This window comes from Bubalus kerabau, chromosome 11 (genome assembly GCF_029407905.1).
Source record: "Bubalus kerabau isolate K-KA32 ecotype Philippines breed swamp buffalo chromosome 11, PCC_UOA_SB_1v2, whole genome shotgun sequence".
In the NCBI taxonomy this organism is placed as follows: domain Eukaryota; kingdom Metazoa; phylum Chordata; class Mammalia; order Artiodactyla; family Bovidae; genus Bubalus; species Bubalus kerabau.
In genome coordinates, this window is record NC_073634.1 from 71,218,442 (window position 1) to 71,231,056 (window position 12,615).

At 45.3% G+C, this 12,615-nt stretch overlaps 1 protein-coding gene and 1 long non-coding RNA gene across 12 annotated transcripts in view; one reads left to right on the plus strand and one right to left on the minus strand.

The window, feature by feature from the left end:
• LOC129623286 (uncharacterized) overlaps positions 1-9,839 on the minus strand; it is a 57,497-nt gene extending 47,658 nt beyond the window's left edge. For 2 of the 11 annotated variants that reach the window (XR_008700452.1, XR_008700449.1), the window contains exons 1-3: positions 8,950-9,838; positions 8,109-8,199; positions 6,088-6,249 (exon numbers count right to left, since the gene is read on the minus strand). This is a non-coding gene — a long non-coding RNA (uncharacterized LOC129623286). Of the gene's footprint in view, positions 1-6,087; positions 6,250-8,108; positions 8,200-8,910 lie in introns of all 11 variants that reach the window. The other 9 variants (XR_008700451.1, XR_008700458.1, XR_008700453.1 and 6 more) reach the window with 8 other exon arrangements.
• A 580-nt stretch (positions 9,840-10,419) lies between these two features.
• On the plus strand, positions 10,420-11,933 carry PCBP1 (poly(rC) binding protein 1). Its single transcript, XM_055540556.1, has one exon. It carries the CDS (start codon positions 10,515-10,517, stop codon positions 11,583-11,585), a length of 1,071 nt encoding a protein of 356 aa, XP_055396531.1. The 5' UTR covers positions 10,420-10,514; the 3' UTR covers positions 11,586-11,933.
• The last annotated feature ends 682 nt before the right edge of the window (positions 11,934-12,615 follow it).

Sequence of the window (12,615 nt, forward strand, 5' to 3'; positions counted from 1 at the left end):
ACAAATACCAATGTGCCAAATTAAGGAGCTGAGCAAGTATTACCCTCCTCACTTCATATGACCAATCACAGAACATCAGAGCTATAAGGACTATCAGAGACCATCCAGAGACTCCTTTGTTTAATAAATGAGGACAACAGGCTGAGAAAAGTAAAGTTCTAGATGTGGCAAGCTGATGACAGAGTCAAGACAAGATCCCAGGTCTCTTTATTCTTAGCCTAGTCGTTAAAATTGCCCCATTTTTCAGTAGGACTGGCCCTACTAAGTCCCACACTACTGACCCATACTGCGGACTTTAAACAGGTAAAAGAGGAATAGAAGCAGTAGAGTGTAGAGGTTGCGAGCAGCGGCTCCGGAGCCAGAATGCTTATTCAAATCCCAGCTCTACCACTTACTGTGTGACTTTAAGCAAGTTTCCTAATCTGTTTCTATAAAATAGGGTAAGGGTTACAGGAAAGATTAGATAAGGCTATTTTAACGGTAAGAATCCACCTGCCAATGAAGGGGACACAGGTTCAATCCCTGGTACAGAAAGATCACACATGCCATGGAGCAACTAAACCCAGGAGCCGCAACTACTGAGCCTGTGTGCCACAACTACCAAAGCCCGCATGCCTAGAGCCTGTGTGGCTCCAAAACAAGAGAAGCCACACAGTGAGAAGCCCTCACACCCTAACAAAGAGTAGCCCCTGCTTGCTCCAACTACAGAAGGCCCACACAAAGCAACAAAGATGTAGTACAGGCAAAAATAAATAACTATTATTTTTTAAAGTTGTCTATTTTTAAAAATGAAAACAATACATTGAAGCCTTTGTTTTTAAAAATAAAATCTTCACTACTCTTATTAGAAAAGAAACATGCTTATTAAGTTTTTCAAAATAAAGCACACATATACAGTATTTACTTTTTAAAACAATTGTTCCCTACGTCCTTCCCCTTTCCACTTTCCTGTCCTCAAAACTAGTATATTATTTAGTCACTTAATCCTCACAAGAAGTAAGATTAGTGTCATTTATCATTATCTCCATTTGACAGGCACAGAAACTGAGGTTCAGAGAGGTTCACAACCATATAGCTAGTGTCTGGCCAGGGCCTCTGGAAAAGAATTTTCAGACATGCAGGAAGGTAAAGATAGTAAACTCCTTCTCTAATCCTGAGAGGAAGTGGTTATGATAAAAGGTTCCTAGAAGGTACCTAAAAGGACCAAGACTGATTAATAGGATTTTTAAGAAACTCTTGCTCGAACAAGGCAAGATCAAAGAGACTTTGTAACCCCAAAAGCCAGTCATGCAGTGAGGTATAATCAATCCTACCCTCCCCAAAACAATGCAAATTATTGATAAGCCTAACAAAGCAGGCTCTGAAGATAACCATATCACTGCACACCCATTCTTACCACCCCAATTCCAAAATGATGTATCATTTTAATCCACTAGAAAGCACAGTTCAAAATAAGTATTTTTTACAGTGAGCAATTTGAGGCAGGAACAATGTCTTGTTCATACAGATCTTCCCCTCATTATCTGGTACATAACCTTCTACTAATATTTATTCAATACATTTCTGTTTAAAAATGAATAAATTTATTAATTCAACTGCTATGTGCTAGCTACTGTTCTAGAAGGTGGGAATACAGCAAAGAACAAAAAAAGTGGGTGAAATTTACATTCTAATTATGGGTGGCAAATATTAAACTATAGAAGAGAGCTCTTCAAACAGTGCCTGGCACACAGTAGGGAGCATTCAAAATATCTAAATAATGAATGCATGAACAGTATATCAAACAGAAATAAGTTCTAAGGAGGAAAACAAAGCAGGAAGGGAAACAAGAGAGACAGAGAGTAGAGATGGTTTTTATCATAGATAAGATGGCCAAGGAAAGGTTCACAGATTAGGTGAAGTTGAGCAGAAACCTGAAGGAGGCAAGGGAGGAGGCCATATGACATCTGGAAAAAGTGTTCCAGAAAAAGAAACTACCATGGTCCCAAGGCTTGGCATGCTGGATCAACTGCAGAGAGACCAGTGTGGCCAGAGCACATGGGGAGAGTGGTAGAAGGCAAAGTCAGAGCAGCTGGGAGAGGTGATACTGAAGATCCCATGTGGCCATGTGGATCACTTTAAGGACTTCAGTGTTTATTCTGGGTGGGACTCAGTGGACAGTACTCAGCAGAGGAGTGGCATGATTTGATATACACTTAACAAAATTACTCTAGTCACTGTTAAGATTAGACTCGGGAACCAAGAGCAAAAGGAGGAAGACTATATTCCAATAGTAACAGGGAAGGGGGTGAGAAGTGTTCAAACTCTGGATGTATTTTAAGGTAAAGCTCATAGGACCTGCTGGTGGATTGGATGATGAAAGAAAGAGAAAAAAGAGAGTCAAGAGGGATGTCCCTCGTGGGCCAGCAGTTAAGACACCATGCTTCCAGTGCAGGGGGTATGGGTTCAATCCCTGGTTGGGGAACTAAGATCCTGCATGCCATGTGACACAGCTCCCCCAAAAGGGGGTGGGGGGAGAATAGAGTTAAGGAAGAGCCCTCTATAAAACTGAAACTGAGGTGGGGAGAAACTGACATAGGTACAGGTTTGAGAGGAGAAGTTCCAAAGTTAATGTATTGAATACACTAAGTTCAAGAAGCTATTATCCTGTAGGCAGCTGACATTAGACTCTGAGTTCACAGGAAGACATTCAAGCTAGTAATATATACTTTATAATTCTCAAGGTATAAATGGTATTTAAATTCCTAAAAGAGAGAACCTAGGAAATGAGTGTACACAGAGGAGGGATCCAAGGAGTGATCTGAGTACTCCATCACTGGAAGCTGACGAGATGAGAAAGAAATCAGCCCAAAAATGTATGTGTTGGGGGGGAGGGGTTTGCATAGGAATTTGAGAAGAAGGGGCTAGAGAGGCAGAAAGAGAACCAAGGGAGGAGAATCCTAAAAGCAAAACGAAACTAGTGAGGAAGGAGGGTCAAATACTGCTGAGAGATTAAGAGAACCGAGAAACAACCACGGACACACACACTATATTCTAAGCATTCTTCTCTAAACCATGCATAACACGTTTTTTTTCTTTTAATCTATGTTAAATCCCAGTATTGTGCAATGAATACACATAAGGTTTCTGTTTAATGCAGCTTTATCCACATCTCAAAAAACTCTTAAATGCTCTTAGTATGGACACCAAACACTTTACACAGGGAATAATGGTGAGTAAATGTTTTATCTGGTTGAAGTAACTGTCTCTCTGAAACAATGTCCTTAACCAAGTCTTGCTTGTGCTCAGCAGGTGTTATCAGAGAAGTGAGCTATTCAAACAAATTTCTTTTGTTCTGCCGTAAGTAGCAATTATTCCTGAACTCATTTCTCTACTTTCTAACCCAAAGATCCTAAGCAGCTAAACAAAGACCCTAAATGTCCACACATTCCCCTTTAAAAACAAAAGAAAACAGAAATCCAAAAGTTGGATGAGAAAGGGATATGCTGTCCATTGCAGCTGCTTTCTTTTACCGTACAAAGGGTTAATCATTATTTGCTAATTCAAAAGCTCTGCTTTACCTACATTTTGACCTTCAAATCTCTAGATAGGAAATGTGACTTCTAGTGTCTTCATCTTAAAAGAGAATTATTGCTACAAAATAAGAATTTTTAACTGTGCTCTAGTGAACACAGACAAGTCTCAATATCTGCATTTCTGAAACAGCAAAACAATAATCACCACAAACTGAATCATGCAAATATCTTTCATGTCTCCGTGAAATGGTTACAACTTCTGAATGGACTGAACTCTATGCCTTTGGGCTCTTGCTCCCTCTGCCTGGAATACCATTCCCTGCCCTTCACTATGCACTTTACCAACTTGGGACTCAGAGTGAATGACAACTTCTCCAAGCTGCCTTCCCAGATTCCCTCTCCAAGGCTTGAATCAAGGGCTTCCTCTGAACCCGTAACACCATAGCTTGGTAAGCACCAAAGCTTACTCGTATCCCAATACTTAAAGACATTACACTTTGAATCTGTTTACTCATCTGTCTACCTCTTCAAACCATAAACATCCTGAGGGCAGGGACAGTATCTCATTCATTTTTACAGCCTCAGTGTTTGGGACATATCAAGCAATCAGTAAGTATCTGCCTAATGAAAGAACATGAAATTTTTACCTCAAATACGTTATATGATTTTGTAGCACGTTTCCTTAGTCAACCAGGTGAACGGAGGCTAATATTAAAATTACTGGCATCTATATGATGCCAGCAATCCTACTCCTGGGCATATATCTGGACAAAAGTGTAATTTGAAAAGATACATACATCCCTAACTTCTCAGCAGTACTGTTCACAATAGCCAAAACATGGAATCAACCTAAATGTCCACTGACAGCTGAATGCATAAAGAACACATATACAATGGAACATTACTCAGCCATAAAGCAGAATGAAATAATGCCATTTGCAACAACATGGATGGACTTAAGAGATTATCATACAAGTAAGTCAGAAGGAGAAACACAAACACAATATGATATCACTTATATGTGGAATTTAAAATATGACAAAAATAAACCTATCTACAAAACAGAAACAGACTCACAGGCACATAAGACAGACTTGTGGTTGTCAAGAGGGAGGCAGGGTAGGAGAGAGATGAATTAAAGAGTTTGGGGTTAGCAGATGCAAACTATTATACACAGAATGGATAAACAACAAGGTCCTACTGAATAGCACAGGGAACTATATTCAATATCCTGTGATAAGCCATAATAAAAAAGAATAAAAAAGAATATATATATAAAAGTTTCTTACTGACACAGCACTGTAAATCAACTATATTTCAATAAAATAATATAAAATATAAAATTACTGGCATCTAATCACATTCCCAACTGGTAGCAGAAACAAAGTAACTTCCCCTACCTGACATTGGAAACAGAGAATAAGAAAAGATCGACTCAGGAAGAGTCATACTAGCTGCTCTTCCTTGATTTGTCCCACACCACAGGAGAGGTTAACAGACCTCTGGATCGCTCTTCTCACCTCCTTTCCACTGATTCTGTATCCTTCTCTTCTCTCTGCCCTATTCTTTTCTCTCTTTCCTTCTCCTACCTTTTTTTCCTTCCTCATATTCTACACTTTGTATATGCATTCGTTCTCATTTCCCCTTTAACTTTTCTCTGCACTGTTCTCCAGGCCGCATTTCGGTTAGAGTGACCCTGGGGAATCCTTGGGCAATGCTTTGTCCAATTGGAAGAACTTGGGCCAATTCTGGTAAAGCACACCAACAGATCTGCTTCTGTAAAGCACACCAACAGATTTCTCCTATTTCTGAGGAAACCAAGCACTGATTCCCTAACACCAATGGAGGATTACCGGCATATGAGGTCAAATTGTTACTAGCCACAGTGGGTAAGACAAGTTTCTAAACTGCACTGTATAGTATCCTGAAAAGTAACAGGGGAAAGGCCCTCTTAATTTACAGTAATTTTAAATAAAAGAGAAACAGAAAGCTAAATATTAAGGAGAAAGAGAAAAAGAAGTCATGTTCTGGGGGAAAATGATGTATGTTGACAGGGCAAATATTAAAAGCTACAGAATAGTTGCTGGACCAGGAAGGTTGGGGAGAGGGGGAAAAAAGTGGTCCCTGCCCCAAGAGAACTTAAGTCTTATTCTCACCACTTCCCAAATCCACAAATGTAAACATTAGAGAACCAGAGAGAGGAGAGCCTCTTGAACCAAAAGTGTCAGGAACCTAACATAACGAACTGGATGTTCTGGGACAGAAAAATAATGACTGAATAGAAAACATTTTGAATTTAAGACAAAGTTATCCCATGTGTTAAAGTCAGTGACACCGTATGAGAAGCCAAGAAAAGGAATAATCCATAATTAGGAATCGAGATCCCCAGCTGAGGTCCTAACAAGCTGTGTAACCTTGGGCAAGTCGCTTGACTACTCTGATCCAAAGATGGGTCTTTCACTGGCAAAACTGACTGTGATGATTAAATAACACTTTGAAAAGTTTTATATAACATATATGTGAGGTCAAAGGAAGCAAAAATTCTGCGTTTCAAAGTGAAAGCCTGACTCACCTTCCCAACCTTGTTAAACCCTTTAATGAACCTGGAAGAGTCATGTGAGGCTCCAGGGGTGGGGTGGTGACTATTTATAGTCAGTTCCTCTGTATCTCAGTGGCTTCATCTGTAAAATGGGAGGTGTGGAATTCACTCACATATCCACAAGATAGTGCAGGTCTGAGGAAGGAAGTGGAGAATGTACTGTACATGAGTAAAACATTTACACAACCCTCCCTCCCAGGGATAAATAACCCAGATCATCTGGACAGAATTAGAAGGGGCCTTAGAGAGCATTTACTCTCCTGTTTACAGATGGGAAAACTGAGGCTCAGATAAATGAACTTGATTGTAGAAGTCTAAAAGCCAGACAGTGGCAGAGCTGGAGCTAGGGGCCAGAGCCACCAATTCCCATGTCCAGTGCCCTCTTTGCCTGATCTCAGGGTCACGCAAAACACCTGAGGCCCATACAACGCATTACCAACAGCAAGACACACTACAATTTCATCAAAAGCTAAATGTGGGCTACCCAAGGGAAGGGGTATAAGACTCTGAAGAGGTCAGTGCTGAGAGCTGGCAAAGGGAAGGCTTTGTTAGGAAGGTAAGTCAAGTCCCAGACATATTCAGACATGAAGAGATTAAAGAAATACATCTGGAAGAAAACGTTTATGACTTTCCTGGTGGCTCAGATGGTAAAGCATCTGCCTACAATGCAGGAGACCCAGGTTCAATCCCTGAGTCTCAAAGACCTCCTGGAGAAGAAAATGGCAACCAACTCCAGTATTCTTGCCTGGAAAATCCCATGGATGGAAGAACCTGGTAGGCTACAGTCCATGGGGTCGCAAAGAGTTGGACATGACTGAGCAACTTCACTCCACTAGGCAGTCTTGGGAAGAAAGACCCAGTGGATAAAATTTTCTTTAGGGAAAAGAAACAGGTGGCAGAGGACCAGAATGCTTTGAATCACGTTAATTCTTTTTTTTTTTTTTTTAGGATAATTCTTGATTATAATTACCTTGTAAATTATAATTTACTCCTTTTGTTGTCTCCTAAGTTTTAACGAGGTTTTTATCTCTTTAGTTTGACATGCCTCTCCTTCTTTTAAAAGTAGAGAACAGAAATTACCAGAGTACACTGCATGCAGTATGAGTAAGTAGTTTTTGCAAATATTTTCGTTTCTTCATATAAATGTGTATATATGTTTCAGTTATTATGCAAAACATATTTTTCATAGTGGTTTGCTTTTAAAAATGTGAGAACCACTGAAATAACGAACAAAATAAAAGGTCAAATAGTGCCTGGCACACAGTAAGCACTTAGTGCTGTGACTGTCACTGTGACTGTAGGTGCCCATCTATTGAAGTTGTCTGTGGGACTATCTACGGTAATGTGAAGGCCCTTTGGAGAGTCTAATGCACAAGATCAGTGTAAGTGAAAAGAAGCAAAAAGCCCTTCTCTCCACCCATACAACACAGCCCTATTTAGGCACATATTTGTTGCTCGGTCCCCAAGTTGTTACAATGAACTGAAAAGTCTACAGGCCGAAATTTATCTAACATTGTCACGCTCAGTCAATATCTGTGAAGAAACGGAGGCCTGGCGCCAGGGTTAAGTTTATTTATTTTCACCTGGGTGGAGGTTGGGGTGGGGAAGGGGGAAGTCATGCCCATGTGTAGCTGAAGGAAGCAAATGAGTCATACAAAGAAACTGCTCCCACAGAGCCAGGTAAGTTCAAATGTGCCACAGACCAGGCCGGACGGACAGATACTTGAGGCTTCATGCAGGGCTGAATCACTTCCTTCTCTCTAGCCTCATCCAGACATATTAAAAAAAAAAAAAAAAAAAGGCATCTGAGCCCCTTACAGACATAGCTCACACCAGGAAAAACTGGGAATTCCCAAACAGATACAAACAGGGGATGACTATGCATCAAGAAGTTACCTGAGAGGTTCCTTTAAATAACAAGCTCACCTAAACGTCCAAATAGTATCTAAATTCTAAAACCCTGACTTAAGAGAAAAATTTGAAAATGTGCTCACCAATAAGTCTATCAGAAGGTCTGGAATCCATCCTGGACACTGTGTGACCTTCAATTAGTCACTTCATCTCTCTGGGCCTAAATGAATTCATCTGTTAAAAAAAGAGAGAACACGTACTTCAGAGAATCATCGTAAAAATTAAAGACAGTATGCAGTAAAACGGTTAGCCGAGGATCTAGCACTGGTAAATGCACAAAAAATGTCCTTCCCTTCTAGTCTACAAGTTAACAGTTGAGGTAAACTGAGGTTCACTGGCCAAGCTGGCCTATGAAAAAGGTCATAGGTATCCTAGACGCTTCATGGAAATTGCTTTTTTTTAAAAAAAGAAACTTCATAATACCATTTATTTCTCTCTCCAGCACAACAGCCTATCTTATAAGTCTAGAAAAGCAGTAATTTCGCATCTCATTCCTTAGTGATTGCTAAATGTTTTGGTACTGCGCCCCCACTTATCCATTCATTATTAAACATAACGAGCTAGGGACTGGATATGATGCCTACTTTCTATAATTAATCGCGGTCCTGTTGCAAACTAATGAGAGAAATGTATTAAAATTCGCCCGCTGATGGAACTTCCCTGGTGGTCCAGTGGCTAAGACTCTGCTCATAATGCAGGGGGCCCCAGGTTCCAGTCCTGGTCAGGGAAATGAGTCCACATGCTGCAACTAAAAGATCCTGTACGCTGCAATGAAGACTCAAGATCCCACATGGCGCAATTAAGACCTGGCACGGCCAAATAAGTATTAAAAAACAAAAAAACTCCCCGCTAAGGTTGGGACCAGCCTACGCGGTTTCAACCCACTCTGGTCACAGCACTCGTTGCGCGGAGAAGGCCCCATACCATGGGTGGGGTGGGAGGGGGGCGCATTCTAGTTTTCAGGCCGACCCCAACTGCTCGTTGGCGACGAATCCAGGACACGTGTCGCCATTTTGTGTTCAGCAAATATGGCGGCCACCCCCCGGGGAAGGGGGCGGGGGACTGAGGGGCCGCCACGTTAGCCGCTTTCCATAAAGGATCCTAAAGCACGCCGCGCACTCGGCCTGTTCTGTCTCGCTCAACCGAAGGAAAAAGGGAACGGGCAGAAATCACAACTGGAGCACCAACGGCCCCAGCGACCTTTCCTCAGCGGGAGGGCAGCTCGGCTCCACACCCTCAGGAAAGGTCCTCCAAGATGGCGGGCCCATTTGGGGGCCGCCCCCGGACAGCGCGGGCGCGATGGCTGCGCTGAACGGGGAAGGTGCCGAAAGGCAGCAGCGGGAGCGTAACCCTCGCGGGGGAAACCGCAGGAACCCCCCCAAGAGCCCGGATAAATGCACTCCATTGTCTTAAACGTGTGACGAGGCAGCAGCGACTAAAACGACACCAGCGTAGGAGGTGGGGTTTCTGCGGGCTTAACGAAGAGAGTTGCAAAATGCAGACAAAGCATTATGTAAATGGACGCCATTCTCTTTATGGCCCCGTTTCTAGCACTTCCCAGAAACCATCAGCACAGCCGCGACTCTGATGGCCGTGGCGCGGGATGATTTCGGTTTTTCTCCCCACCAGCTGCCGCCACAGGGCCGGGGCAGGGGTGGGGACTGGCGCGGGGCGCCCGGACGCTAAGGACGAAGGGGCCCCACGTGCCCGTCCGAGCGGGCGCCCGCCCCAAAGGCCTCGTCTGGTCTCCCCTCCCCCCCGGAAGACCGCGGCTGCCCCTCCCGTCCTCCCCACACCCTTGCGCATGCGCTCTGGTCTCTTCACGCGCACGTTTTAAACCCGCGGCGTCCTAGCAGCCGCCTGCAGTTACGGCCAGGGCTGCCCGTGTCGCTCCGCACTCAAACCGCATTTGTACGGCGGGAAATAATGTGTCGCTCCCAAGCACAACATTGCCATTTCCAAACGTCTGCCGGCGCCTTCTGGGTTAATAAAATACATGTTCGTCTTAAAATTTTGCCGGAATCACAGCTTCTGCCCACCGGTGCTTTATTTTCAATGCTAGCCTATTAAGAGGATTTTTGAAAAACTACTCTATTGGGGTTGGCGCAATCTTGTGACCTAAAAAGGATGGGTCCTCATTTTTTTTTCAAAGGGTCCTGCGCAGCAAGCACTTCCGGGGTCAGAGGGTACGCGGGGTTGAAAGCGGGCTTCCCGCCCCGCCCAGACCGCCGAGGCTGCCGCCGGAGTCGCCACCGCCGCGCCCTCGCCCACCCGCCCGCCCGCCGCTCCCGGCCCCGCTCGCCCCCTCCGCCGCCGCCGCCCGCCCCTGCGACGACGCCGCGGCCTCCCGCCCGCGCCCGCTCGCTCCCGCGGCCCTCGCTCGCCTCGCGCCGGCAGTTTTGGGCCTACACCTCCCCTCCCCCCGCCAGCCACCAAAGACTTGACCACGTAACGAGCCCAACTCCCCCGAACGCCGCCCGCCGCTCGCCATGGATGCCGGTGTGACTGAAAGTGGACTAAATGTGACTCTCACCATTCGGCTGCTTATGCACGGAAAGGAAGTAGGAAGCATTATTGGGAAGAAAGGGGAGTCGGTTAAGAGGATCCGCGAGGAGAGTGGCGCGCGGATCAACATCTCGGAGGGGAATTGCCCGGAGAGAATCATCACTCTGACCGGCCCCACCAATGCCATCTTTAAGGCCTTCGCTATGATCATCGACAAGCTGGAGGAAGATATCAACAGCTCCATGACCAACAGCACGGCGGCCAGCAGGCCCCCGGTCACCCTGAGGCTGGTGGTGCCGGCCACCCAGTGCGGCTCCCTGATTGGGAAAGGCGGGTGTAAGATCAAAGAGATCCGCGAGAGTACCGGGGCCCAGGTCCAGGTGGCGGGGGATATGCTGCCCAACTCCACCGAGCGGGCCATCACCATTGCTGGCGTGCCGCAGTCTGTCACCGAGTGTGTCAAGCAGATCTGCCTGGTCATGCTGGAGACGCTCTCCCAGTCTCCGCAAGGGAGAGTCATGACCATTCCGTACCAGCCCATGCCGGCCAGCTCTCCAGTCATCTGCGCGGGCGGCCAAGATCGGTGCAGCGACGCTGCGGGCTACCCCCACGCCACCCATGACCTGGAGGGACCACCTCTAGATGCCTACTCGATTCAAGGACAACACACCATTTCTCCGCTCGATCTGGCCAAGCTGAACCAGGTGGCAAGACAACAGTCTCACTTTGCCATGATGCACGGCGGGACCGGATTCGCCGGAATTGACTCCAGCTCTCCAGAGGTGAAAGGCTATTGGGCAAGTTTGGATGCATCTACTCAAACCACCCATGAACTCACCATTCCAAATAACTTAATTGGCTGCATAATCGGGCGCCAAGGCGCCAACATTAATGAGATCCGCCAGATGTCCGGGGCCCAGATCAAAATTGCCAACCCAGTGGAAGGCTCTTCTGGTAGGCAGGTTACTATCACTGGTTCTGCTGCCAGTATTAGTCTGGCCCAATATCTAATCAATGCCAGGCTTTCTTCTGAGAAGGGCATGGGGTGCAGCTAGAACAGTGTAGGTTCTCTCATAACCCTTTCTGCTGTTTTCCCATGATCCAACTGTGTAATTTCTGGTCAGTGATTCCAGGTTTTAAATAATTTGTAAGTGTTCAGTTTCTCCACAACTTTATCATCCGCTAAGAATTTAAAAATCACATTCTCTGTTCAGCTGTTAATGCTGGGATCCATATTTAGTTTTATAAGCTTTTCCCTGTTTTTAGTTTTGTTTTGGGTTTTTGGCTCATGAATTTTATTTCTGTTTGTCGATAAGAAATGTTAAGAGTGGAATGTTAATAAATTTCAGTTTAGTTCTGTAATGTCAAGAATTTAAGAATTAAAAAATGGATTGGTTAAAAAATGCTTCATATTTGAAAAAGCTGGGAACTGCTATCTTAAACTCTTTGTTGGTGCCTTTTTTTTCCCTCCCCTTTTAGCGTTAGGCCTTTGTAGGAAGAAAGGTGGGCCCGTTCCTGGTATTTTCTCCAGCCCTTTTCATCTTATTGGTAAGATTCCATTCCCTCTCATCCCAACAAAGGAACCCGGCAGGCTGGGCCTGCTTTGGGGTGTTTGCAGAGATGGAAGGCTCTCTTGGAGAGTGACATCCCTCCAGCTAGGTTCCAGAGAGAGGCCTCTGCCCGTTTCTCTGGTAGAAAAAACATGAGGGTTTTCTCGGATTGGAAGAGTATGCCCATTCTGTAGGACCTCTGATGAATGGTAGTGTGTCCTCTAGTCCAGCCGGCCCCAGCCCCACCCCCAATCCCATGTGCAAAACTCTTAGCCAGGAACAAAAAAATGTTCTGAGGTGGGAGGAGCCTGGGGGGCCCAGAGAAAAGGTGGGGGAGGGAAGGGCTGGGCTGGGGGGGAAGGGAGGGGCTGAGGAGGGGGGAAGGGAAGAGGGCTAGGGTGGGCCTAAGGGCTTGGGAGAGGGTAGGTGCTGCAGGGTGGTGGTAGGCATAGAGGGTGGTGTTTGGGCAGCAGGATTGAAGGGGGATGGTACCAGCGGGGCGCACGTGTCGAGCATAGCACCTGTGGCAAGCAGC

Excerpts from the sequence above, each read along its gene's own strand:
- PCBP1 (XM_055540556.1), top strand. The coding sequence starts at position 10,515 with ATGGATGCCGGTGTGACTGAAAGTGGACTAAATGTGACTCTCACCATT.